At 49.0% G+C, this 27,444-nt stretch overlaps 1 protein-coding gene, 1 long non-coding RNA gene and 1 pseudogene across 14 annotated transcripts; 2 read left to right on the top strand and 1 right to left on the bottom strand.

The window, feature by feature from the left end:
* The first annotated feature begins 3,231 nt into the window (after window positions 1-3,231).
* On the top strand, window positions 3,232-11,141 carry SIGLEC10 (sialic acid binding Ig like lectin 10). Of its 8 annotated transcripts, none has more exons than XM_055103159.2 (11): window positions 3,232-3,630; window positions 3,817-4,093; window positions 4,399-4,509; window positions 4,818-4,865; window positions 5,006-5,275; window positions 5,558-5,605; window positions 5,735-5,992; window positions 6,066-6,350; window positions 6,659-6,752; window positions 7,349-7,460; window positions 9,804-11,141. In XM_055103159.2, the coding sequence occupies exons 1-11, from the start codon at window positions 3,232-3,234 to the stop codon at window positions 10,074-10,076; spliced, it is 2,175 nt and encodes a 724-aa protein (XP_054959134.2). In that variant the 3' UTR covers window positions 10,077-11,141. The 8 variants fall into 8 exon arrangements, with proteins under 8 accessions (XP_054959134.2, XP_034800931.3, XP_054959133.2 ...); XM_034945040.3 differs by having other exon boundaries at window positions 4,225-4,509; XM_055103158.2 differs by lacking the exon at window positions 9,804-11,141 and adding an exon at window positions 7,544-7,944 and having other exon boundaries at window positions 4,225-4,509.
* On the bottom strand, window positions 3,913-26,756 carry LOC106634130 (uncharacterized). Of its 6 annotated transcripts, none has more exons than XR_010110783.1 (9): window positions 26,536-26,756; window positions 26,015-26,111; window positions 9,627-9,765; window positions 8,536-8,673; window positions 7,204-7,358; window positions 6,639-6,856; window positions 5,041-6,527; window positions 4,445-4,652; window positions 3,913-4,043 (listed from the first exon to the last, which is right to left on the bottom strand). It is a non-coding gene; the product is annotated as an uncharacterized LOC106634130 (long non-coding RNA). The 6 variants fall into 6 exon arrangements; XR_008622028.2 differs by lacking the exon at window positions 26,015-26,111 and adding an exon at window positions 12,400-12,507 and having other exon boundaries at window positions 26,536-26,755; XR_008622027.2 differs by lacking the exon at window positions 26,015-26,111 and having other exon boundaries at window positions 26,536-26,754.
* On the top strand, window positions 17,499-24,380 carry LOC100973620 (MKI67 FHA domain-interacting nucleolar phosphoprotein-like; annotated as a pseudogene).
* Window positions 26,757-27,444: the final 688 nt, after the last annotated feature.

The raw sequence follows: 27,444 nt of genomic DNA, 5'->3' as shown, positions 1-27,444 counted from the left end.
TCCTCCCTGGGAGAGGCCTTTTCTGAGCTCTGTGGAGAGGAAGGTGTGATGTGTCCCAACACAAGAGCTCCCCCGGGGAAAGGAGGCTGGTGTCCTCAGAGAAGGCCCAGGTTAGGTCACAGGGAAGCAGGGATCAAAGAGAAGGTGAAGCTGGGCTTGGTGGCTCACGCCTGTAATCCCAGCACTTTGAGAGGCCGAGGCGAGAGGGTCACCTGAGATCACAAGTTCGAAACCAGCCTGGCCAACACGGTGAAACCCCGTCTCTACTGAAAATACAAAAATAAGCTGGGCATGGTGGCAGGCACCTGTAATCCCAGCTACTCGGGAGGCTGACGCAGAATCGTTTGAACCCGAGAGGCAGAGGTTGCAGTGAGCTGAGATCATGCCAGTGCACTCTAGCCTGGGTGACAGAGCACAACCCTGTCTCAAAAAAAAAAAAAAGATAAAAATAAAATTAAAAATATGAAAATTAGCTAGGCGCGGTGGCAGGCACCTGTAGTCCCAGCTACTCGTGAGCCTGCACCAAGAGAATCGCTTGAATCAGGGAGCGGTTGCAGCGAGCCAAGATCATGCCACTGCACTCCAGCCTGGGCAACAGAGCAACACTCTCTCTCAAAAAAAAAAAAAAAAAAAAAAAAAAGTGGGGAGAGGTGGATATTAGGGTCTGAATTGTGTCCCCCCTCCCCCCACCAAATTTCTGTGTTGAAGTCCCAACCTCCAGTACCTAAGAATGTGGCTGCACATGCAGACAGTCTTTAAAGAGATACAGTTGTTCCACTGTATTAGTGGGGGATTGGTTCCAGGATCCCCACCCCTTGGATACCAAAATCTACAATGCTCAGCTGCCTTATACAGTAGTGTTTGCGTGGGACCTCTGCACATCCTCCCATGTCCAGGTTACTTATCACACCTAATACAGTGTAATGAGGTGTAAATAGTTGTTATGCTGTATTTTTAATTCATGCTGTTTTTTATGGTTATGTTGGCTTTTGTTGGTTTTGTATTTAAATGCCGTGATGGGCAGGTGGTTGAATTCCGGGATGTGGGACCTGTGCATACTGAGGGCCGACTGAAATGAGGTCACTCATTTGGACTAGAGTGGGCCTAGTCCAGTATGACTTGAGTTCTTGTAAGTTCTTATAAGAGCAGGAGTTGAGGAAACAGACACCCACAGGGGAACAGCTGTGTGAGAACACAGGGAGAAGTGGCATCTGCAAGCCAGGCAGAAGCCTCAGAAGGAACCATACCTTGGTTTTGGACGTCTAGCCCCAGAACTGTGAGGAAGTCAATGTTGTTGTTTCAGCCCCTCTGTCTGGGGCACGCTGTTACAGCAGCTCAAGCGACTGATACAGTGGATGAGGCCGTGGCGCACACCTGTAATCCCAGCACTTTGGGAGGCCGAGGCGGGAGGATCACTGGAGCCCAGGAGTTCAAGACCAGCCTGGCCAACATGGTGAAACTCTGTCTCAGCAAGGTGCAGTGGCTCACGCCTGTAATCCCAGCACTTTGGGAGGCCGAGGCGGGTGGATCACCTGAGGTCAGGAGTTCGAGACCAGCCTGAACAACATGAAGAAACCCCATCTTTTCTAAAAATGCAAAATCAGCCAGGCATGGTGGCGCATGTCTGTAGTCCCAGCTACTTGGGAGGCTGAGGCAGGAGAATCGCTTGAACCCCGGAGGTGGAGGTTGCAGTGAGCCAAGATCATGCTACTGCACTCCAGCCTGGGCAACAAGAGGGAAACTCCATTTCAAAAAACAAAAACAAACAAACAAACAAAAACCTCTGTCTCTACAAAAATTATCAAAAAAAATCAAAAATTATCTGGGCGTGGTGGTGTGTGCCTATAGTCCCGGCTAGTTGGGAGGCTGAGGTGGGAGGATCGCTTGAGCCCAGAAGATGGAGGCTGCAGTGAGCCATGATCACACCACTGCACTCCAGCCTGGGCAACAGAGCAAGACCTTGTCTCAAAAACAAAAAACAAAAATGCCATGGATGAAAGAACCAGGACAGGGCAGAGGCTGGGTCATCTCCTCCAGGAGGCCTCTCCTGACTTCCCTCCACCAGGAAGAGCTGACCACTCCTTCCCCGGGTCCCATCCTGAATGTCTGTCCAGCATCCAGTTCATTTAGGGGACCTTCTGTACTTTCCTGTTTCTAAGAATCTTCATTTGCTAACCTGGGGCCCTGGAGCTGACTCACCATGGAGGATTCACCTCCAAGTCCCCCTAAAGCTCAGTGCTTGATACCCAAGGTGTGTGGAGGTTGAAGGATGAGTTCTGTGTTTCGGTGTGACCCAAACAGAGTCATTTCAGGAAGAGCTCAGTGAGGGGAAAACATCTTGTAGAGTTTACTCCATTCATTGCAAATTACCCCTTCCCTAGTCTGTTTCCCCCACTCTGCCCCTCACTCCCGCCTTTCCTCAAACTCTTCCCATCAGCATTAGTTTTGGGCATATGTGTTCTAATCCCAATGGGTGTCCCAACTGAATGACAGAGGAGGAAGGGAGACTGGGAAGTGGACTAGGGCCTGGTTGGGGCAGGAGACTGCTTCTGGGGACCAAGGGTCAGTGAGCTCACCAGGAAGCATGAAGAGGTGGGGCTGACACCACCCTACGGTGGCCAGATTTAGAAAAAAAGAAATTCAACATGCTCAGTTAAATTTGAATTTTAGGCCAGGTGCGGTGGTTCACACCTGTAATCTCAGCACTTTGGGAGGTCAAGGCAGGTGGATCATTTGAGGTCAGGAGTTCAAAAGCAGCCTGGCCAACATGGTGAAACCCCACCTCTACTAAAAATACAAAAATTAGCTTGGCGTGGTGGTGCATGCCTGTAAGCCCAGACTCAGGAGGCTGAGGCAGGAGAATCGCTTCAGCCTGGAAGGTGGAGGTTGCAGTAAGCAGAGATTGCACCACTGCACTGCAGCCTGGGTGACAGAGTGAGACTCTGTCTCAAAATAAATAAATTAATTAATTAATTAATTTGAATTTCAGATAAATTTATTTTGCTTTCTGGTATAAGTATATCCCATGCAGCATTTTCGACATACTTATACTAAAAAACATAAAATAAAATACTTTACATTTTCTGTGAAAGCTTTAACCAGGCATCCTACATTTTACCTGACAAGACCAGCCCCCTCCAGTAACTGTCCCTTCCCCTGTACCCACCACCTCCACCACCAGTGGCCCAGATAAGGGTAGCTCACTGTGGACTTCTCACTTCTGCTTTTCCGATGACCCAGGGCCCAGAGGGAGAGCCCCCACCCCACTACCCCACCCCCAGCCAGGCCCCCAGGATAGACGCAAGCCTGCCCTCTCCTCCTACACAGGGAGCTCTGGAAGGACCAGCTCAACAAGCCCAAGGCCAGGCTGGGCCCCCAGGAGACCCAGAGGACAACTGGGCAAGGTGGGCTGGAGAGTGTGGGGGAAGGCAAAGGAGTTCTGTGACCTCAGCATCTGAAGCTCATTTCATGCATCAGGCCCCAGGGCTCAGCTTCCGCCTTCGGCTTCCCCTTCTGCCAAGAGCCCTGAGCCACTCACAGCACGACCAGAGAATAGGCCTGTCTCAGGCAGGTCCTGCGCCTCCTATGCGGAGATGCTACTGCCACTGCTGCTGTCCTCGCTGCTGGGCGGTGAGTGGGCCAAGGGCCGGAAAGGACCTGGGGCGGAGCTAGGGCTGGGGTTGCAGGTTGAGCCTCTGTCTCCCCACAGGGTCCCAGGCTATGGATGAGAGATTCTGGATACGAGTGCAGGAGTCGGTGATGGTGCCGGAGGGCCTATGCATCTCTGTGCCCTGCTCTTTCTCCTACCCCCGACAGGACTGGACAGGGTCTACCCCAGCTTATGGCTACTGGTTCAAAGCAGTGACTGAGACAACCAAGGGTGCTCCTGTGGCCACAAACCACCAGAGTCGAGAGGTGGAAATGAGCACCCGGGGCCGATTCCAGCTCACTGGGGATCCCGCCAAGGGGAACTGCTCCTTGGTGATCAGAGACGCGCAGATGCAGGATGAGTCACAGTACTTCTTTCGGGTGGAGAGAGGAAGCTATGTGAGATATAATTTCATGAACAATGGGTTCTTTCTAAAAGTAACAGGTATGGAATGGGGTGGGAACCCCTGCCTCTCACACTGGGGAGGGACCCTGGGGACAGGCTATGGGCTGAGCAGAGAGGGCTCTCAGGGACCCCTGCAGCACAAGAATTCCCCACCCCGGTCTCTGTCCCAGCCCTGACTCAGAAGCCTGATGTCTACATCCCCGAGACCCTGGAGCCCGGGCAGCCGGTGACGGTCATCTGTGTGTTTAACTGGGCCTTTGAGGAATGTCCACCCCCTTCTTTCTCCTGGACGGGGGCTGCCCTCTCCTCCCAAGGAACCAAACCAACGACCTCCCACTTCTCAGTGCTCAGCTTCACGCCCAGCCCCCAGGACCACGACACCGACCTCACCTGCCATGTGGACTTCTCCAGAAAGGGTGTGAGTGCACAGAGGACCGTCCGACTCCGCGTGGCCTGTGAGTGTGGCCTGGGAGGGTGGGGCATGCAGACAGGCCCGGTGGGTGAGGAGGTGGAGGAGCCCAGTGGGACAGTGAGCGGCTCCCAGCTCAGGAGCATCCAGGGAGAGGAAGCTGTGGGGTCCCAGGATGCCGGCTCAGCCCTGGGAGAGGGATGGGAATGGCGTCTGGTCCACACACGTGAGCCCTGGCGCTGGTTGTCACTTGTCTTCCCGGGATAGTCCCACTTTCTTTTCCCTGAGGGAGTTTTTTCCAGGTGTGAGGAATAAATTGTCCCTCCCTGAAGCCAGCTCACAATCTTGTTGCAGATGCCCCCAGAGACCTTGTTATCAGCATTTCACGTGACAACACGCCAGGTACTGAGGGCCGTCGGGCTGGGGCTAGGCCAGTTGTCTTTAGATGAAAAGGCTTCAGGGGATGAGGGGATGTGCTCCTCCCTGTACCCCTTCTCTCCTTCTCCCTCCCTTTCTCTCTTTTTTTTTTCCTCCCACTCCAGCCCTGGAGCCCCAGCCCCAGGGAAATGTCCCATACCTGGAAGCCCAAAAAGGCCAGTTCCTGCGGCTCCTCTGTGCTGCTGACAGCCAGCCCCCTGCCATGCTGAGCTGGGTCCTGCAGGACAGAGTCCTCTCCTTGTCCCATCCCTGGGGCCCCAGACCCCTGGGGCTGGAGCTGCCCGGGGTGAAGGCCGGGGATTCAGGGCGCTACACCTGCCGAGCGGAGAACAGGCTTGGCTCCCAGCAGCGAGCCCTGGACCTCTCTGTGCAGTGTGAGTGTGCCCAGCAGGGGCCTGGAGTCCATTGGGAGGGCAGAGGGATACAGGGGCTGGGCTCAGGGTCCCAGAGCTGAGGGGGCCTGGAGCCTCAGGCCTCGGAGACCGACCTTCTTACCTGTGTAGACCCTCATGCAGTTTGTGTCTGGGACTCAGTGGGTGATTCTGCACTGCCCTTCTATCCCACCCACTTCCCCCACCTCAGTGTCCAGGATGGTTCCCTTTACCCAGAGGGAAGCCCCTGGTCCGTCTAGAGCCAGTCCCCTGTCTCCATTTCAGATCCTCCAGAGAACCTGAGAGTGATGGTTTCCCAAGCAAACAGGACAGGTAGGAAAGGGGACAGAGGAGCCAGGGCCTCTCAGTGCCGAATTGGGGGCCCAGAAGTCTGGAGAGTCCCCACGCAGGAGGGTCCCTGAGCCCTGAGCTGCTCATCGATTCTGCCTCTTCCTTCCCTAGTCCTGGAAAACCTTGGGAACGGCACGTCTCTCCCAGTACTGGAGGGCCAAAGCCTGTGCCTGGTCTGTGTCACACACAGCAGCCCCCCAGCCAGGCTGAGCTGGACCCAGAGGGGACAGGTTCTGAGCCCCTCCCAGCCCTCAGACCCCGGGGTCCTGGAGCTGCCTCGGGTTCAAGTGGAGCACGAAGGAGAGTTCACCTGCCACGCTCAGCACCCACTGGGCTCCCAGCACGTCTCTCTCAGCCTCTCCGTGCACTGTGAGTGGGGGAAAGGGGGGCACCTGGGTCCCAGGAAGGGGCCCCTGCTGAGTCCTGTCCTCCCTCCCCTCAGACCCCCCAAAGCTGCTGGGCCCCTCCTGCTCCTGGGAGGCTGAGGGTCTGCACTGCAGCTGCTCCTCCCAAGCCAGCCCGGCTCCCTCTCTGCGCTGGTGGCTTGGGGAGGAGCTGCTGGAGGGGAACAGCAGCCAGGACTCCTTCGAGGTCACCCCCAGCTCAGCCGGGCCCTGGGCCAACAGCTCCCTGAGCCTCCATGGAGGGCTCAGCTCTGGCCTCAGGCTCAGCTGTGAGGCCTGGAACGTCCATGGGGCCCAGAGTGGATCCATCCTGCAGCTGCCAGGTTAGGGGGCCGCCTGGATGCCAAGGTTCTTGGAGGAGAAGCTGAGTGGGGCAAAGAGTAGGGTCCTGTGGTTGGAGCAGGAGCTTGGAGGGACACAGCAGACCCGTGGCATCTGTATGTAGACAGGAAAACACAATGGGAAGTCCTAACACCTGGGCCGGGGTGTGGCAGGGTTTCCTAAAAGTAAACAGAGGGGTTGCAGATACAATGTCCGCCATGGGAACCGGAAGCCTTAATGCCGAGTGATGAGCGGGCTTCATGAGCCCTGCGTGGATGGGAAATGCTCACCTTGCCCTCTCCGTGTGCAGATAAGAAGGGACTCATCTCAACGGCATTCTCCAACGGAGCGTTTCTGGGAATCGGCATCACGGCTCTTCTTTTCCTCTGCCTGGCCCCGATCATGTAGGTTAAGAGGAGGTGTGGCGGGGTCTGGGGCCCGGACCCAGGAAGAGGGGAGGTGTTGCAGGCCGAAAGAGTGAAGGTCGTGATCAACGCAGTATATACCTCTGGAGGTTACATGAGTAAACAGCAAACTGTTCTCATAAATGCAGAATGTTGTCCAACTGACAAACTGCGTCTGCTTCCCAGAGGGAATGCTGAGGGCAGTCACGCCCCAAGCGAAGGGTTTCTTGTAATTAGGCACAGCTGAAGCTTGTAATAATATGAACCTGTGATCAATTAAACAGCTGACCAATTGTTACCTCCTGCTCCCTGCTCTTTCTACCCAATAAATACGAAGGGCTGTAGAGGCTCAGACAGCTGCCCTGGCTCACTAGTAGCAGGGAACCCTCTTCTTCTTCCCCTGACCCCTTCCTTTAAAATAATTTCTTTTGTCTTAAGTTTTCATTTCTACCTTTGTCCTCCTTCTTTCAGTCTCATAATGACGGTCTCAAGTGGTAACAGTAGTAACTGTCATAGTGACGGTCTCAGGTAGTAAACATGGCAGTCTGTCACAGGGAGGTGCAGCAGGGCACAAACAGGTGGGTTCATTTCCTCAGCATGAAGATTCTACCGAAGAGACGGACTCAGACAGAAACCCCGAGGCCCCGGTTCTCCCGGCACAGCACGATCCTGGATTATATCAATGTGGTCCCGAAGTCCGGCCCCCTGGTGAGTGTCTGGGCCATGCTTCCGCTTTTTCTCTTCTCTAAAGCTGACATCCCACTTTCTGACTTTTGCACCCCTTGTCTTAGGGACATCAAGGTGGGAAAAGCACCAACGATAGTTCTGAATTCAAATCCTGGCTGGCACTTACTAGCTATGAGACCTCAGCCACGTCACTCACCCCCTCTGAGCCTTCATTTCTTCCTCTGTCTCCTTTGAGAGTTGGTTTGAGGATTAGAATACATGCACTTTCTCAATCTGTAGCCATTGTTCCATTATTACTGCCACCATTGACATGACTACACTTAACTGCTTAACAATTATGTGTATCATCGGGAGGCTGTACATCCTAGGGATTCAGCACAGGGGGTCTGAAATCAGCCTGCATGGGTTCAAATCCTGCTGTCATCACTGTGTCATGAAACAAGTGTCTTAACTTCTCTGTGCCTCAATTTCTTTAGCTGTAACATGGAGACAATACTAGCGGCCACCTCCTAGGATGATGCTGGGTGTTAAATATATTGTACTTGTATAATAAAATATTCAGAATATCACCTGGCCCCTGGGTAATACTCTGTAAATTCTGGAAATTATTAAGAGATAACATCTTATGCTGATGACTGCAAAATTGTATCTCGTGGCTCCTTCCCTGAAGACTGTCTATGCAACATCTCCATGTGGGTGTCTAATCAGCACTTCAAACTTAGCCTGTCCAAAACCAACTTAAGATAATTCCCCAGCCTGAGCAACATAGTGAGACCTCTTCTCTACAAAAAAAATTAAAAATTAGCCGGGTGTGGTGGTGCATGCCCATTGTCCCAGCTACTCGGGAGGCTGAGGTGGGAGGATCTCTTGAGCCTGGGAGTTGGAGGCTACAGTGAGCCATGATGACACCATGCACTCCAGCCTGGGTGACAGAGTGAGACCCTGTCTCAAAAAAAAAGGCCACGCCTGCTGGCTCACACCTGTAATCCCAGCACTTTGGGAGGCCGAGGTGGGTGGATCGCCTGAGGTCAAAAGTTTAAGAGCAGCGTGTTCAACATGGTGAAACCCCATCTCTACTAAACATACAAAAAATTACCTGGGCATGGTGGTGGGCACCTGTAATCACAGCTACTCGGGAGGCTGAGGCAGGAGAATTACTTGAACCCAGGAGGTGGAGGTTGCAGTGAGATCATGCCACTGCACTCCAGCCTGGGCAACAAGAGCGAAACTTCATCTAAAAAAAAAAAAAAGACTAATTCCACCATTTATGCTCCATCTCTATCCCCATCTTAGCAAATAACACCACATTTTCTCAGCCAAGTCTAAAGCTTTAGAATCATATTTCACTCCTCTCTTCTCTGTCACCCCCAAACCAATCCATCAGCAAATTCCCTTCAAAATACAACCAAGCCAGTTCTCCCTACTCTTCCCTCACTACTACAAGCCATGCATCAACACCCCCCACCCCCGCCCCGGGCACCACTGGCCCCTTCTGCATGCCTTCTCTGCTTCCGTTCTCACCCCCTCCAGTCTTTCTCTCCATGCATGCACGCTATTCTTTATTTTATTTATTTTTATTTTATTTTATTTTTTGAGATGGGATTTCACTGTTGTTGTCTAGGCTGGAGTGCAGTGGCAAGATCTCGGCTCACTGCAACCTCCACCTCCTGGTTCAAGCGATTCATCTGCCTCAGCCTCCTGAGTAGCTGGGATTACAGGCATCCACCACCATGCCCCCCTAATTTTTGTATTTTTAGTAGAGACGGGGTTTCACCATGTTGATCAGGCTGGTCTCAAACTCCTGACGTCAGGTGATCCACCCGCCTCAGCCTCCCAAAGTGCTGGGATTATAGGTGTGAACCACCGCACCCGGCTATCAATTATTTTTTTGAAACAGATTTTGTCTCTGTTGTCCGGGCTGGAGTGCAGTGGCGCAGTCTCAGCTCACTACAACCTCCATCTCTCAGGTTCAAGTGATTTTCCTGCCTCAGCCTCCTGAGTAGCTGGGACCACAGGCATGTGTCACCACGCCCGGCTAATTTTTGTATTTGTGGTAGAGACAGGGTTTCGCTATGTTGGCCAGGCTGGTCTTGAAATTCCCTGGATGACCTATTAAACAGTCATCCCACCCTCCCTTTCGCTGCCTTCTAAAGGTGCTCAAATTTCTTGATGGCATTTGTCACTTACCAGTCATTGTACTTTTGCTAATTATTGTCTGTTCCTCCTTCCAAGATGGAATGCAAGCTCAGCAAGGCAAGGGCAGGGACTTAGTTTCACTCTGTGCTGTAAATCAGTGCCCGACGCGTGGTAAGTGCTCAAATATTTGCTGAATGAATGAATGAAGGATGGTGGTTCTTCCCTCAGGCTCAGAAGCGGAATCAGAAAGCCACACCAAACAGTCCTCGGACCCCTCTTCCACCAGGTGCTCCCTCCCCAGAATCAAAGAAGAACCAGAAAAAGCAGTATCAGTTGCCCAGTTTCCCAGAACCCAAATCATCCACTCAAGCCCCAGAATCCCAGGAGAGCCTAGAGGAGCTCCATTATGCCACGCTCAACTTCCCAGGCGTCAGACCCAGGCCTGAGGCCCGGATGCCCAAGGGCACCCAGGCGGATTATGCAGAAGTCAAGTTCCAATGAGGGTCTCTTAGGCTTTAGGACTGGGACTTCGGCTAGGGAGGAAGGTAGAGTAAGAGGTTGAAGATAACAGAGTGCAAAGTTTCCTTCTCTCCCTCTCTCTCTCTCTCTTTCTCTCTCTTTTTTAAAAAAACATCTGGCCAGGGCACAGTGGCTCACGCCTGTAATCCCAGCACTTTGGGAGGTTGAGGCGGGCAGATCGCCTGAGGTCGGGAGTTCGAGACCAGCCTGGCCAACTTGGTGAAACCCTGTCTCTACTAAAAATACAAAAATTAGCTGGGCATGGTGGCAGGCGCCTGTAATCCTAGCTACTTGGGAAGCTGAGGCAGGAGAATCACTTGAACCTGGGAGACGGAGGTTGCAGTGAGCCAAGATCACACCATTGCACGCCAGCCTGGGCAACAAAGCGAGACTCCATCTCAAAAAAAAAAATCCTCCAAATGGGTTGGGTGTCTGTAATCCCAGCACTTTGGGAGGCTAAGGTGGGTGGATTGCTTGAGCCCAGGAGTTCGAGACCAGCCTGGGCAACATGGTGAAACCCCATCTTTACAAAAAATACAAAACATAGCTGGGCTTGGTGGTGTGTGCCTGTAGTCCCAGCTGTCAGACATTTAAACCAGAGCAACTCCATCTGGAATAGGAGCTGAATAAAATGAGGCTGAGACCTACTGGGCTGCATTCTCAGACAGTGGAGACATTCTAAGTCACAGGATGAGACAGGAGGTCGGTACAAGATACAGGTCATAAAGACTTTGCTGATAAAACAGATTGCAGTAAAGAAGCCAACCAAATCCCACCAAAACCAAGTTGGCCACGAGAGTGACCTCTGGTCGTCCTCACTGCTACACTCCTGACAGCACCATGACACTTTACAAATGCCATGGCAACGTCAGGAAGTTACCCGATATGTCCCAAAAGGGGGAGGAATGAATAATCCACCCCTTGTTTAGCAAATAAGCAAGAAATAACCATAAAAGTGGGCAACCAGCAGCTCTAGGAGCTGCTCTTGTCTATGGAGTAGCCATTCTTTTGTTCCTTTACTTTCTTAATAAACTTGCTTTCACCTTACCGCCTCGCCTTGAATTATTTCTTGTGTGAGATCCAAGAACCCTCTCTTGGGGGGTCTAGATCAGGACCCCTTTCTTGTAACACAGCTACTTGGGAGGCAGACGCAGGAGGATCACCTGAACCCAGGAAGCAGAGGCTGTGGTGAGCCAAGATCACACCACTGCACTCCAGCCTGAGCAACAGAGTGAGACCCTGTCTCGAAAAAAATAAAAATCCTCCATGGATAGGCCATCTCATCCCAGACCTGGGCATTCGGAACAGCCTGACAAATCTGTCCTGAATGGCCTTCTCTGAATATGGTGTTCTGAGAAGGCAGGCAAAGATTTGCCTTTGACACACCCCAGCTCCAGTCCAGAGGACTGCGTGGTTTCATGGGTTCTCAGAAATGGGAGGGCCTTTAAAGATGACTAGATACAGCCAGGCGCAGTGGTTCACGCCTGTAATCCCAGCACTTTGGGAGGCTGAGGCTGATGGATCACTTGAGGCCAGGAGTTTGAGACCAGCCTGGCCAACATGGTAAAACCCCATCTCTACTAAAAATACAAAAATTAGCTGGGCGTGGTGGTGTGCAACTGTAGTCCCAGCTACTCAGGAGGCTGAGGCAGAAGATTTGCTTGAACCCAGGAGGCCGAGGTTGCAGTGAGCCAAGATTGCGCCACTGCACTCCAGCCTGTGCAACAGAGCGAGACTCTGTTTAAAAAAAAAAATGACTAGATAGGCTCCTCAGTCACCTCCAGCCTGCTGCCTATTTTCATACCACCTGCAAGCTAGAAATGTTTTTACATTTAAATGCTTGGGGAAAAAGTCCGAAGAAGAAGACTCTTCTGGGGCCCCCGGGAAGGAGATGAAATTCAAATTTCAGTGTGGTGCCCAACCATGCTCATTCCTTTACACATTGCAGTTATTTTCATGCAGAGTTGAGTCACTAGCCTGCAAAGCCTAAAATATTTACCATCTGATCCTTTACAGAAGTTGGCTAGATCTTAATCTACATAAACTCATTTGTTTTCACAGAAGAGGAAGCGAGGGCAGAGGTCCATAAAGAGTTCAAGAGTAGCCGTGGGAAAAATGACTAGGTCTGTGACTACAGGAAGGTTTTCAGGGTGAGGATTGGAAGGGCAGGAGACTGCATGTGGATGGGGTGCTAATGCGCTCTCAGACCCACAAATCTAAAGAAGTGCAAACGCATGCGGGGATGGAGGTGGGAATGCTTTGGAAATGGAACAATGACAAACTTACAACATGCTAAGAATCATACCGTGGCTCATGCCTGTAATCCCAGCACTTTGGGAGGCTGAGGTGGGCGGATCACCTGATGTCAGGAGTTCAAGACCAGCCTGGCCAGCATGGTGAAACCCCGTCTCACCTAAAAAAATACAAAAATTAGCCAGGTGTGGTGGCGGGCACCTGTAATCCCAGCTCCTCGGGAGGCTGAGGCAGGAGAATTGCTTGAACCTGGGAGGTGGAGGTTGCAGAAGCCGAGATCATGCCACTGCATTCCAGCCTGGGCAATAGAGTGAGACTCCGTCTCAAAAAAAAAAGAAATAGAGCAAAGGAGAGCACTTTGCTGGCCATCTCCTCTGCTGACCTCTGCTCCTCCATAGCCACCCAAGGGGCCTTTCTTCGGTAGTTATTGCATCGTTGGTGACATGGCAAGGTGGCCCTCTCTGGTGTGTTTTGTTTCCTGGCTGTGCTAAACACTCCAGATACTGAAAAATAAAAAATAAAAAACTGAGCTGGACATGGTGGCTCACGCCTGTAATCCAGCACTTTGTGAGGCCGAGGCAGGCGGATCACTTGAGCTCAGGAGTTCGAGACCAGTCTGAGCAACAGAGCGAGAGCCTGTCTCTACTAAAAATACAAAAATTAGCCAGGTGTGGTGGCAGGTGCCTGTATTCCTCAGCTATCCAGGATCCTGAGGCATGAGAATCGCTTGAACCTGGGAGGCAGAGGCTGCAGTGAGCTGAGATCGCGTCACTGCACTCTAGCCTGGGTGACACAGCGAGACTATGTCTCAAAAACAAAGAAAAAACCTGAATTAGCTGCAAGGACCAAAGTTGGCCACCAGACGTCAGTATACCCAGGATGATAGGACTATAGACTCATGGTGTGGAATGGGATCACCCAATGCAGCCACCTCATTTTACAGAAGGACTTCAGAGAGGGACAAGGTCTTGCATGTCACACAGCTGAACTCCAGAGCTGGGATTCAAACTCAGGCCCAGGATGGGTGAGCACTGCTGGTTACACAGTCTCCTTTAACTAAGCTTAGAGTGGGAAGGATGCTGCAAGGGCTTGAGAAAAAGGGAACTCCCTACAAGCTGCACAAAGATTAAGACTCTGCTTCCTTCCTTCTACCACCAAATTCTGCCATGAGAGCAACCCTTGAAGATCTGTTTGACCTGGGAAATTACAAGATTGCATTGCTAAGGCACCAGGTTTGACTAGGTGTCAGTAACTTTGAAATGTGTGTGTTAAGGTCCTGACTTCTGCAATAGTGACTTGGGACTTGGAGGGAGGGCATTGTTATCCAGTACTCTTGGGGAAAGGCAATGTTGTGCAAATGCAAACAAACAAACAAACAAACAAAAACACCAGGCTTGGAGTCAGAAAACCCAAGGGGAACTTTCCGTATTGCCAAATATTCTTTTTCTTTTTTTTTTGAGACAGTCTCGCTCTGTCGCCCAGGCTGGAGTGCAGTGGTGCAATCTTGGCTCACTGCAAGCTCCGCCTCCCGGGTTCACGCCATTCTCCTGCCTCAGCCTCCCGAGTAGCTGGGATTACAGGTGCCTGCCACCGCGCCCAGCTAATTTTTTGTATTTTTAGTAGAGACGGGGTCTCACTGTGTTAGCCAGGATGGTCTTGATCTCCTGACCTTGTTACCACCCGCCTCGGCCTCCCAAAGTGCTGGGATTACAGGCATGAGCCACCGCGCCCGGCCCCCAAATATTCTTTTTAACCAGTCAACTGGGACATTAACTCCAGGAAGTATGAATATAAAATAGTTATATGTTTTCTGATCACTGAGTCAATCATGTTTTTTTGTTTGTTTGCTTGTTTGTTTTTCGTTTTTGAGACAAGAGTCTTGCTCTGCTGCCCAGGCTGGAGTGCAATGGTGCGATCTTGGCTCCCTGCAAACTCTGCCTCCTGGGTTCAAGCGATTCTTATGCCTCAGCCTTCCGAGTAGCTGGGACTACAGGTGTGCGCACCACCACACCCAGCTAATTTTTGTATTTTTACTACTAGAGATGGGGTTTCGCTATGTTCACCAGGCTGGTCTCCAACTCCTGACCCCAACTGCTTTCCTCGCCTCAGTCTCCCAAAGTGCTGGGATAACGGATGTGAGTCACCATGCCCAGCCTCCTCTGTTTCTTGATATGAGAGTTATGTTCCCTGCTTCTCCCATACCTTCTCCAATTCCACCATTGGCAGACACCATGCAGCCTCTTACCGCTTTCTTGGGTGACATATCACCTAGATTGCAGAAGCCCAGCTACCCTCCTTTGTGTCCATCCACCCCCTGCTATAGACAAAATGTATGTGTCCTTCCAAAGTCTAGGTTGAATTCCTAACCCCCAATGTAATGATATTTGAAGTCAAGACCTTTGGAAGGTGATTAGGTCATGAGGGTGGAGCCCTCATAAATGGGATTAGTGCCCTTAATAAGAGACCCCAGAGAGCTGTCCCTCCTACCAAGTGAGGACACAACCAGAAGGCACCATCTGTAAGCCAGGAAGTGAGTCCACATCAGACACTGAATCTGCTGACATCTTGATCTTGGACTTCCCAGCCTCTAAAACTATAAGAAATAAATTTTCATTGTTTACAACCCACCCAGCCTATGGTATTGTTGTTATAGTAGCCAGAAAGGACTCAGAAACCCACACATCCTAACCCAACTGGACTGTGGAGTGCAGGCTACACTGCCCCAAGCTCCTCGTTGCCCCCAGCTTTTCCTCTCTAATGCTCCTCTCCCCTGTGCAGGGAGATGCAGGGCACAGCAAGAAGTTGGCTGCCCACACAGACACCCAATGGGGAGATAGTGTGTTGATTCCTCCCATTCTATCAGGAAACCCTAGTCTTTCCTAAACATTTTCTTGGAGCACCCCCTCCTACCCAGAGCCCTGGTACACTTGAAGAGTTCAGGAAAGAGAGGATGATGAAGCATCTCACCAAAGACTTCTCACCTGTCCAACAGCCAGCTGGCAGCTTTGTTTTTTTGGGAAGCTAGGCAGAGAGAAGCTTTCTGACCCCATTATTGGCTGCCCTCTTTAAACCATTTAAGAGGCAACAGAAAAAGTCCTATTCAGTGGGGGGCACAGTGGCTCACGGCTGTAATCCCAAGACTTTGGGAGGCCAAGGCGGGTGGATTGCTTGAGGTCAGGAGTTCGAGACCAGCCTGGCTAACATGGCAAAACCCTGTCTCTACTAAAAATACAAAAATTAGCCAGATGTTGTGGCGGGTGCCTATAATCCCAGCTACTTGGGAGGCTGAGGCAGGAGAATCACTTGAACCTAGGAGGTGGGTGTTGCAGTGAGCCAAGATTGCACCACTGCACTCCAGCCTGGGCAACAGAGTGAGACTGCATCTCAAAAAAAAAAAAAAGAAAAAAGAAAAAGAAAAAGAAGAAAGAAAGAAAGAGAAACAGAAAGAAAATGTCCTATTCCTGGAAACCATCATTCTGAGCAAACTGTCGCAAGGACAGAAAACCAAACACCACATGTTCTCACTCATAGGTGGGAATTGAACAATGAGAACACTTGGACACAGGGCGGGGAACATCACACACCGGGGCCTGTTGTGGGGTTGGGGGATGGGGGAGGGATAGCATTAGGAGAAATACCTAACGTAAATGATGAGTTAATGGATGCAGCAAACCAACATGGCACATGTATACATATGTAACAAACCTGCACGTTGTGCACATGTACCCTAGAACTTAAAGTATAATAATAAAAAAAAAGAAAATGTCCTATTCGACATTTGTTAATGAGGAGGACTTAGGTATCATTTATACAGAAAATGTCATCTTTATTAAATAAGTCATACCCCCACCCTCAAGTTTTTGCAGCAAAATGGCTCTGCAAAGAGTTTCTGCCATGGATTGAAAGTTTGTGTCCCTCCAAAATTCATGTTGAAACTTAATCCCCAATGCAATAATATGAAGAGACAGGGCCTTTAGGAGGTAATTATGTCATGAGGGATCCTCTTTCATGAATGGGATTAGACTATAAAAGAGGCTTCATGCGGTGTTGGCCCCTTTTTGCCCTTCCACCTTCCATAAGAGAGGCACATCTTGGAAGCAGAGATCAGGCCCTCACCAGATACTGAACCTGCTGGTGCCTTGATCTTGGACTTCGCAGCCTCCAGAGCCATGAGAAGTACTTTTTTATTATTTAAATATTACCCAGTTTGTGGTATTCTGTTATAGCCACACAAATGAACTAAGACAGCCTGTGATATGAAGATGGCACCACTCCTGCCCCATGCTCATGAGAGCTCTTTAAGAAAGCACTGGCAATGCTCACGATGGATTTTGAAACAGGCAGAGATGAACTCTCCCAAGTGGTAATTCCCACACCTACATCAACAGCCTCCAGCTCCAGAGAGCACCACGTTTATTTCTTCTTGATTTTTTTTTTTTTTTGAGATGGAATCTCCCTCTGTTTCCCAGGCTGGAGTGCACTGGCACGATCTCAGCTCACTGCAACCTCCGCCTCCCAGGTTCAAGAGATTCTCCTGCCTCAGCCTCCCGGGTAGCTGGGATTACAGGCATGCACCACCACCCCTGACTAATTTTTGTATTTTTTCTTAGTAGAGACAGGGTTTCACCATGTTGGCCAGCATGGTCTCGAACTCCTGACCTCGTGATCCATCCACCTCAGCCTCCCAAAGTGCTGGGACTACAGGCATGAGCCACCATGCCTGACCTTAAATTTTTTCGGTAGATATGGGGTCTTGCTTTGTTGCCCATGCTGATCTCAAATTCCTGGCCTCAAGCAGGCCTCCTGCCTCAGCTATCCAGGTGACTAGGATGACAGGCGTGAGCCACCACACCCAGCCTGCATCTATTGTTTCCCAGACATCTGTATGTGGACACCCTGCAAGCACCTCATGTCCAAAACACATGCATTATCCTCTCATGCTCTCCTAAATGCTCCCAGCCTGAAAGCCCTTCTTCCCTTTATATCCTTGATCTTAGCTTACCATGCCACCATTGCCCAAACTCAAAATCTTAGGAACAACTCTGACTTGTCCCTCACTCCACGTATCGGCAACTCCCCGTCATTCTCCCTCCTAAATATCAGGTGGTGCTGCCTCCCCCACCCTCCCAGCTGCCACTGATCCTGATGTTCCATCACTTGGACTGTGTATACATATGTATGTTAAAAGAATAGATGCCCGTTTTCTGCCTCAGGGGAGCTGGGAGCCCGACGTTTCCAGGAGCACTGCGTGGAGTTAGTGTCAGCCGCTTTTGGCATGGCAGCTTTTTCTGGCCTGGCTGAGATCTCATTGCTTAACCCGCAGGAAGATGTCCAGTTTCAAAAGGAGGTGGCGCAGGTTTGCAAGCACATAACCCAGCAAAAAAAACAAGAACAGCTTACTCCTGGAGTAGTCTACATGCGCCACCTACCTAACCTACTTAACGAAACCCAGATCTTTTCATATTTCTCCCAGTTTGGCACTGTGACACAGTTCAGACTGTCCAGAAGTAAAATGACTGGAAATAGCAAAGGCTATGCATTTGTGGAGTTTGAGTCTGAGGATGTTGCCAAGATAGTTGCTGAAACAATGAACAACTACCTGTTTGGTGAAAGACTCTTGGAGTGTCATTTTATGCCACCTGGAAAAGTACATAAAGAACTCTTTAAACACTGGAATATTCCATTTAAGCAGCCATCAAATCCATCAGCGAAATGGTATAATCAGAATCGGACACTAACACAAAAGCTACAGATGAGGAGTGATTTAAAAAGAAACAAAGATTACTCAGGAAGAAATTAGCTGGCTGGGCACGGTGGCTCACTCCCGTAATCCCAGCACTTTGGGAGGCCAAGGTGGGTGGATCACCTGAGGTCAGGTATTGGGGAAAAGCTGAGTGTTGGGAAAAAAGCTGAGGCATGGCTTGCATGTCTGACATAATGTAAAAGAGTCTTGAAACATGTCTGGGGTCCAGGGTCTAAAACCTCTCATGGCCTTTGGAACACCAAGCTCTGTGCTAAAGGGTGGAAGGCTGCCCTGCGGCACCATAATCTAAGCCCAGGGCATAAAACCCCTTGTGGCTTGGATGGAATCCAGGGCTCAGAGCAGGAAACCCCTCATGGCCTCTGGAATGTGTCTAGACTTGCCGGTTCCTTGTTTCTAGCATTCCCAGGCTCATAGATCAATTGTATCTTAAACTAGAAAAACATGTTTCCCATTATCTCAAGTAGCAGAACGTGTTCCATATGCTTCAAAGAAAATGCTAAACTGTCACAGCTGTAAATCATGCACTTGATGCAGTGCTTTCTTTCAACCCCCACATCCTCACCACCTGCCTCTTTGTTTGATCACCAATAAACAGTACGGGCTTCCAGAGCTCGGGGCCTTCGCAGCCTCCATACTAGTGTTGGACCCCTGGACCCACCTTATGCACTTTTAACTTGTCTTTTCTTATTCCTTTGACTCCGCCAGACTTTGTAGCCCCCATGGCCTGGTGCTGGGTCTGATCACCCCAGCATTCCTGGCGCCCAACATGGGACAATGAAGATCCTGGTGAAGGAACGCTAGAGGACATGAAAGTGGAGGAAGTATCATCAGAGGACACCCGAGGATGACTGAAAGAAGCTCGGTGGGAAAGCTGAGTGCTCAGAAGAACCAGGGTAACAATCGGACAAAGTGAAAGCGAACATTCTGCTTATTTGAATTTCTTAAGGCATTTATTACAAAAAGGGGCAGTGAACGTTAGTACTCAAAATTTGTTATCACTCTTTAGTACAGTAAAGCAGTTTTGCCCATGGTTTCCAGAACAAGGGACTATGGAGTTGGATGAATGGGAGAGAACTGGCAGAGATTTTAAAAAGGCGTATAAAGAGGGAGCAAAAATTCCGTTTCCGTTTGGTCAATGTGGGCACTAATAAAGGCAGCCCTTGAGCCCTTTCAAACAGATGATGAGGGAGATTGAGATGAGGAAGAGGAGGACGAGTGTAAAAAACTAACTTCAGATTCTGAATACAAGGAGCAAAAAAGAGAAGAGGTTAAAGAAGGGGAAACCGAAAAAAGTATATTTTACTAGCCCATCGGCTCCACCTGCTGAATTAAGTAAATGGCCACCTCCTCCCTTTCCCCTTAATGGGTGAGAAAGTGAATTAGCTATAAAACTTTCTGTTCCTGTAGTTGCAACATTAAAACCTGGAGCAATTGGTGGTGCTATGCAAAATTCTATTCAAAAAGCTAGAGCAAGCCGGGCGCAGTGGCTCACGCCTGTAATCCCAGCACTTTGGGAGGCCGAGGCGGGCGGATCACGAGGTCAGGAGATCAAGACCATCCTGGCTAACACGGTGAAACCCCATCTCTACTAAAGACACAAAAAAATTAGCCGGGCATGGCGGCATGCGCCTGTAGTCCCAGCTATTCGGGAGGCTGAGGCAGAAGAATCGCTTGAACCCGGGAGGCAGAGGTTGCAATGAGCCGAGATTGCACCACTGGACTCTAGCCTGAGCAACAGAGTGAGACTCTGTTTAAAAAAAAAAAAAAAAAAAAAAAAAAAAAAAAAAAAAAAAAGCTAGAACTGAGGAAGACCTTGAAGCATGGCAATTTCCAGTTACTATAAACCAGCAAGGAGGACAGAATATAACTAATTGGGTCACTTTTCCTTTTAAGTTATTAAAGGAATTTAAGTAAGCCATTACTCAATATGGACCGAACTTTCCTTTTGTGCAAACTTTGTTAAAAAATGTGGCTCTTGATACTAGGTTAATACCGTATAATTGGGATACTTTAACAAAATCTGTTCTCACTCCGTCTCAATATTTACAGTTTAAAACTTGGTGGGCTGATGAAGCGCAAACTCAGGCAAGGGAAAACACACAAGCGCAGCCACCTGTGCCTGTTTCCTTTGAACAGTTCATGGGAGTTGGTCCCAACTGGGGTAGATTAGAAAATCAAGCAGTAATGGAGGATGTTGCCATTGTTCAGCTGTGCCCTGCATGCTTACGGGCATGGGAAAGGATAAATGTTACAGCGGAAAAATATCCTTCTTTCAGCTCGTCCGACAGGGACCTAAAGAACCATATATTGATTTTATTGCTTGGCTCCAAGAGGCTGTGTATAAAGCCATAACTGATAAAACAGCTCAGGATGTTGTAATACAGCTTCCTGCATATGAAAATGCTGATGCAGAGTGTCAAACTGCCATCAGACCTATGAGAGGGAAGGCTCATTTGGCTGAATATATTGGGGCTTGCGATGGCATTGGAGATACCTTGCATAGGGCTCCTCTTTTAGCTCAGGCTATGGCTGGATTGAAAGTAGGAAGGAATGTGCCCCGTTTCTCAGGCCCTTGCTTTAATTGTGGGCAATTTGGACACACAAAAAAGGAATGTAGAAAAGGAAAATAAAAAGTCTGGACAAGATATATGGTGGAGGGAAGCACATACAAAGAGCTGAGAAAAAGGAAAGATAATTATATGGGGAAGAGGATTTGCTTGTGTCTCTCCAGGTGACAATCAGGTGCCTGTGTGGTGCCCACCAAACATCCGAAGATGTATCATCAGTTACAGCATCTAGTGGACCCACCTGTACCGTGCAAATTGAAGGCTTAAGGATTGCTTTTCTGCTATACTGTTGCACAAGAAGGATAAGCCTCGATTTGCTTTTTCTGTGCCTTCTGTTAGAAGGGGCCTGTTTCTCATTATCAGTGGAAAGTTTTACCCCATGGTAATTAACCACAGAGGCAGAAGCTGAGTTACAGCTTGTAGAACAAATGCTTCAGCAATGTCATGCCTCCCGGCTACAGCCACAAAAGTTTTTGCTTCTGTTTCACTAGATTTACTAACATGGCTTTGAGAGTATGCTTGTGTTTTTGCAGGAGATGAACAAACCGTGCGGATGCCCTCAAGATGTGTACGACCATGGAATGGGAGACTGGAGAGACCCATGGATCCCAACCGTGGACCTGGTTCCCCCAGTACAAGCCATGAGCCAGTTGAGTCTGAATGCGAAGACGGAACGAGGACCAACCGGAGTCATGCTGACGTTCACCCTCATAACATGGGGACAGATCAAGAAAAACCACACAGGAAGCTGAAAAACTGCTGGAACACCAAGGTTGTACCTTTTGCTGGGATTCAGAGGTACAACAGATGCTTAACGGACCAATGCTTTCTGACTGAGCTCCTCTCTACCTGAATACAAGAGACCCTAATAGTTAGGCAGGAATATCATCACCCCTATTCAGCATGAAGAAGTTGCAGAAGACGGACCTTCATCCTTCTGCAACCCTTAGGATTAAGGGTCCTCTTGTAAAAGGGAAAGTGGAAATATGTAAGAAGCATTCAAACCAGAACGATTCCATTCTGAATAAGGGCCAATGACACGCAAGCTTGGTTGGCAGTAATCCCCGGAAAAAATAAATCACAGGCTGCTTTGCATATGATTTGGGGGAGTAGTTTAAAATATAATTATTCCAATCCTAAAACCCTGAAGTTCCGTCCTAATAAGCGTGAATGTGAGCGAAGCAAAGTTTGGTTTGAAGGTGTGGATGCTTGAACTTGGGAAGATTGTATAGCAAGTAAGGCTGAGGTGCTACAAAATAATTCCTATGGAATCACCATTGATTAGTCCCCCAAGGGGATCTTTAAAGAAAATTGCACTGGAAAGCCTTCTTGTAGAACAAATGTAGTAAACCAGAGGAATCGCTGGCAAAGGAATCATACACAGTATGTTCGGACGGAAGCTAATGCCCCTATCATATAGAGTCCTGCTGGCATTGTTGCCCCTAGTCCAAAAATGATATCTCCTGCCATAAGACAGGAACATTCTGAATTATGGAAATTAGCTGTGGCTGAAAGTTCAATCAAAAGTTGGGAGGGTACATATAAAAGGTATAGAGGGGAGGGAGGTAAAAATAAATATGCTCTCTCTTTTCTTTCCAACAGGACCTTTTGGATTCAAAGCTGTGTTCGGCCATCTTTTATGCTAGCAACAGGAAATGTTACCAACTTTTAATAAAAATCAGACTATCCTGATAATTAAAGCCAGAGAAGGAGTTTGGATCCCTATGTGTCTCTAAATAGACCATGGGAGGCATCATCATCCATTCATATTGTAACTAAATCCTTAAAAAACTCTTATCCCAAAGATTTATAGTTGCTCTTTTCTTTGCTATAATTGGCCTCATTGCTGTTACTACTACCGCTGCAATAGCCGGTGTGGCTGTACATTCATCTGTGAAAACTGCTGAATTTGTCAATAAGTGGCAAAAGAATTCCACAAAATTATGGAACTCCCAAGCTCAAATAGATAAAAAAAAATAGTTAACCAAATTAATGATCTCCGTCAGACAGTGATTTGGATGGCAGATCGTATTATGAATTTAGAAAGTAGAATTCAAATGCAATGTGACTGGAATACATCTGACTTTTGTATTACTCCTTAGTTATAATGAGACAGAACACTGATGGAAGAAGGTTAAACGCCATCTAGAGGGTAGAGAGGAAAATCTCACCCTCTAAATTGTAAAACTAAAAGAGCAGGATTTTGAAGCCTCTCAGACTCACTTAGCCCTGCTCCCTGGAACTGATATTTTGAACAAGACAGCCAATGGGTTGTCTGCAATCAATCCTCTTAAACGGATTAAGGCCATTGAAAACTCTACACTTGGAAATCCTGTTCTAATAATTATGTGCTTGTGCTGTCTCCTTTTAGTCTGCAGATGCGGAAGCCACCTCTGGAGAGAAAGCCACCATCGAGAACAAGCAATGATAGCTGTGGTGGTTTTACAAAAAAGAAAAGGGGGTCATGTTGGAGAAAAGCTAAGTAGTGAGAAAAAAGCGGAGGCAGGGCTTGCTAGTCTGACATAATATAAAAAGAGTCTTGGAACATGTCTGGGGTCCAGGGTCTAAAAGCCCTTGCGGCCTTTGGAACACCAAGCTCTGTGCTAAAGGGTAGAAGGCTGCCCTGCGGCACCATAATCTAAGCCCAGGGCATAAAACCCCTCATGGCTTGGATGGAATCCAGGGCTCAGAGCATGAAACCCCTCGTGGCCTCTGGAATGTGTCTAGACTTGCCGGCTCCTTGCTTCTAGCATTCCCAGGCTCATAGATCAATTGTATCTTAAACTAGAAGAACATGTTTCCCATTATCTCAAGTAGCAGAACATGTTCCATATGCGTCAAAGAAAATGCTAAACTGTCACAGCTGTAAATCATGCGCTTGATGCACCACTTTCTTTCAACCCCCACATCCTCACTACCTGCTTCTTTGTTTGATCACCAATAAATAGTGCGGGCTTCCAGAGCTTGCGGCCTTTGCAGCCTCCATACTAGCATTGGCCCCCTGGACCCATCTTATGCACTCTTGTCTTTTCTCATTCCTTTGACTCCGCTGGACTTCACAGCCCCCACAGTCTAGTGTTGGGTCTGATCACCCCAACAGTCAGGAGTTCGAGACCAGCCTGGCCAACATGGTGAAACCCCATCTCTACTAAAAATACAAAAATTAGCCAGCCATGGTGGCAGGCACCTGTAATCCCAGCTACTTGGAAGACTGAGGCAGGATAACTGTTTGAACCTGGGAGACAGAGGTTGCAGTAAGCTGAGAATGGGCCACTGCACTCCAGCCTGGGCGATAGATCAAGACTCAATCTCAAAAAAAAAAAAAAAAAAAAAAGGAATTAGCTAAAAAAGGAATTGATTATGATTTTCCTTCTTCCTTCTTTGATTTTCCAGAAAACAGAAAGTATTTCAAAAACTAATTGTCAGACGTCTACAAAAGGCCATGTTTTACATAAGAAGAAGAAAAAGGTTTTAGGCACTCTTGACACTCCTGAGAAGACTGTGGATATCCAGGGCCTCACACCAGTTTGTACACCAACATTTTTGGAGAGACGAAAATCTGAAGTGGCTGAAATGAATGATGATGATGAAGCTAATGAAATAGTTTTCAAACAGCCCATATCCTATGTAAAATAAGAAACACAAGAGACTCAAACACCTACACATTCACGGAAAAACAGACGAAGCAAAAGCAATCAGTGATTTTCAGTGTATTACATATAATATTTCTTCTGGAAAATATAATATTTTTTTGAGAGTGGACTTTGTGTTTTACTAGGTACAATGAAATGCAACCCTTTACAAGACTTTCAGAGGTAAAATGCACTGTTTGGTCAAGTTAAGGAAAGCAATCTGTAATTTTGGATTGCCTGCCTTTGGCTGAAATACAAGGGTGCATACCAGCTTGCAGTGGCTTGACTGACATTGCCTCTTTGTCCTGGCCTCTAGTTTCTTTTGATATTTCACAGCTCTCCTTAGTTACTCTACCTAGATGGAAAGTTGACCACTAACTGCAGGTTTAAGTACTAAACTGCAGCCTTTTTCTATCACCAGCAGTTAAAGACCACCAATCTGGTTTGTCCATCTACATGGTTTGTCAGGGACATTTAACTCATGAGAGTGCTTTAGATTTCAACATCAGATGGTTGAAGCTGGAAGGCAAATTATATGTAGTGTGAGAAGGCAGTTCCAGTTTTTTGTTTTGTTTTGTTTTGTTTTGAGATGGAGTCTTGCTCTGTCCCCCCGGCTGGAGTGCAATGGCGCGATCTCAGCTCACTGCAACCTCCGCCTCTTGGGTTCAAGTGATTATCCTGCCTCAGCCTCCCCAGTAGCTGATTTTTAGTAGAGACGGGGTTTCACCATGTTGGTGAGGCTGGTCTCGAACTCCTGACCTCGTGATCCACCTGCCTTGGCCTCCCAAAGTGCTGGGATTACAGGCGTGAGCCACCGTGCCCGGCCCAGTAGTTTCAGTTTTAGCACAGATTTGCTTATGTATTAGTTCAAATTTTAATAGAGATTCAAAAACGACTTTTTTTTTTTAACCAATTTGTTAAATTAGTTTTCGTTGGGCTAGCATGGATTCATAACCACCATTTTATACTAGTATCACCAGTGAGGAATTGTATTTCAAGGATCAAACAATAACCAGCAAATAAACTTTTTTCTACAAAAAAAAAGCATAGATGCCCACGTGCCATGGGGCTTAATGAGAACAAGCTCCATGCTGAGCCCTTTACGTACACCGCCATGTTCGAATGTCATAGCAACTCTGAGACAAGTGTTCTTGGCCAGCTCCCGAGTGAAACTGAAGCTCAGAGAGGCTAAGCAAATTACCCAAGGTGACTCAGCTTTTCAGGGGCAGAGCAGTATGTGACATCAGTCAAGCATGTCAGTTGGACTCCACGCCCATGATCTCAACACCTTCCTGTACTTCCTCTCATTGTGGCAATGAACAGCTAGGGCTTAGGCCGGGCGCTGTGGTTCACGCCTGTAATCCCAGCAATTTGGGAGGCCAAGGCGGGTGGATCACTTGAGGTCAGGAGTTTGAGACCAGCCTGGCCAACATGGTGAAACCCCGTCTCTACTGAATATACAATAATTAGCCAGTCCTGGTGGCAGGCACCTGTAATCCCAGCTACTCGGGAGGCTGAGGCAGGAGACTCGCTTGAACTCGGGAGGCGGAGGTTGCAGTGAGCCGAGATCACATCACTGCACTCCAGCCTGGGCGACAGAGCGAGACTCAGTCTCAAAAAAAAAAAAAAAAAAAACACAACAACAAAGGTGACACCCGAACCTTGACGCCCTGACAATAACAACAACAAAGGTGATCCCCGAACCTTGACACCTCGACAGGGCTGAGAGGGGAGAAGCTGGGTGAGGGCCTCTAAATCTGGGGAGATTTCAAGGAAGGGAGGCAAAGATGATCTCCTGGACCTAAAAGAGGAGAAAGGACATGAGGGTGGGAGAGGCACTGAGAGGCCCCCCGTTGCCCTTGGAAGGGTCCCAAGTAGATGGGGTGGAATGAATGGGAAAGAGCAGGGACCCCAGAATCTCCAGGGACGGAAGGGGGTTCGGGGAGGAGGGGGATTTTAGGAAATCTGTAAGCCCCTACGAAATGGGGAGACCCCGAAGGTCGAATCTTGGAACTTTGAAGGTCTAAAGCCGGTAGGGATAGGGAGTGGAGAGTGAAAGGAAGGGTCTGGTTCTAAGCGGTGGATGGGGCAATGGGGCTCCCCAGTGGGCCAAGGAGATGCCGAGAGGGATTCTCCCCTCAACAACCCAGTCCCCTCTCTCCCTCCAAGCTCCGCTCAGCATCTCCAGGCCTGGGCCGGGTCTCCCGGACGCTACCGGAACCTACCCGCACGTGCGCAGACAAAAGCCTCAGCAAAAATGCCTGAAGGCGCAGAAAGGCGCTCGCCAACCAGAGGGAGAAGGCGAGGCGGGCGGGGTCCGCAGGATGGGGATTCAAAAGCGGCGCGAGTTCTCTGGCCAATCAGAGCCGAGAATAGTGGCTCGCGACGCTTAACAAGTGGGCGGGACTCTAACCAATCGCCGCTGCGTTCCCCTACAAATCGGAAGTCTCGCTTCCCCTTAAGCAGAAGTTGGTTGGCCAGTTTTCAGAACTAGCCTGTCAATTTTGGAAGCTGAGTAAAGGGCATTTCCTTAGCGACACAAGGTCCCGCCTCCAGTCTCCTAGCGCCGCAGGGGCACGGGGGACGGGGCAGAAAAAGCCTTAAAGGGCGAGGTACGTGGTAAGCGGTCAGACCTTGGTTTCCAAATGGCGTCAGATCCTGATCTTAGTAATAGGAGAAGCAATAAAAGAACAAGCTAGAACAATCCCATGACGCTAGACTTGAGCAGTGAGCGCCATCTGCTTCTGTGATTTAAAGTAACCGAATGAATAGACCCAGACTTGAAATCTGAAGATCCGGGTTCTCATCAGTCTCCAGGAAAGAAAAGCAAGCCAGATCTCTTGGCAAAAATCTTATTCCGGCCAGTCAGTGCCACTAACATAGTCCAGCATAGGGCGATCCTGTTGCCTGGGACTTCTCCTCCTTAAAATGCAATGTTGTGGGCCAGGCACGGGGGCCTATCCCAGCAATCCCAGCACTCAAGGTAGGAGTATTACGTGGGGCCAGGATTTCGAGACCAGCCTGGCCAACATGGGGAAACCCCATCTCTACTAAAAATACAAAAATTAGCTGGACATGGACATGGTGGCACATGCCTGTAATCCCAGCTACTTGGGAGGCTGAGCCAGGAGAAT

This window comes from Pan paniscus, chromosome 20, assembly GCF_029289425.2.
Source record: "Pan paniscus chromosome 20, NHGRI_mPanPan1-v2.0_pri, whole genome shotgun sequence".
Lineage (NCBI taxonomy): Eukaryota > Metazoa > Chordata > Mammalia > Primates > Hominidae > Pan > Pan paniscus.
This window is presented reverse-complemented; position numbering and strand designations above follow the sequence as displayed.

Coding starts and splice junctions, on each gene's coding strand:
- SIGLEC10 (XM_034945040.3), top strand. CDS start 3,232: ATGACCCAGGGCCCAGAGGGAGAGCCCCCACCCCACTACCCCACCCCC. Junction 5,606..5,734: donor TTCCCAAGCAAACAGGACAG/GTAGGAAAGGGG, acceptor TTCCTTCCCTAG/TCCTGGAAAACCTTGGGAAC. Junction 6,753..7,348: donor CTCTGCCTGGCCCCGATCAT/GTAGGTTAAGAG, acceptor TCATTTCCTCAG/CATGAAGATTCTACCGAAGA.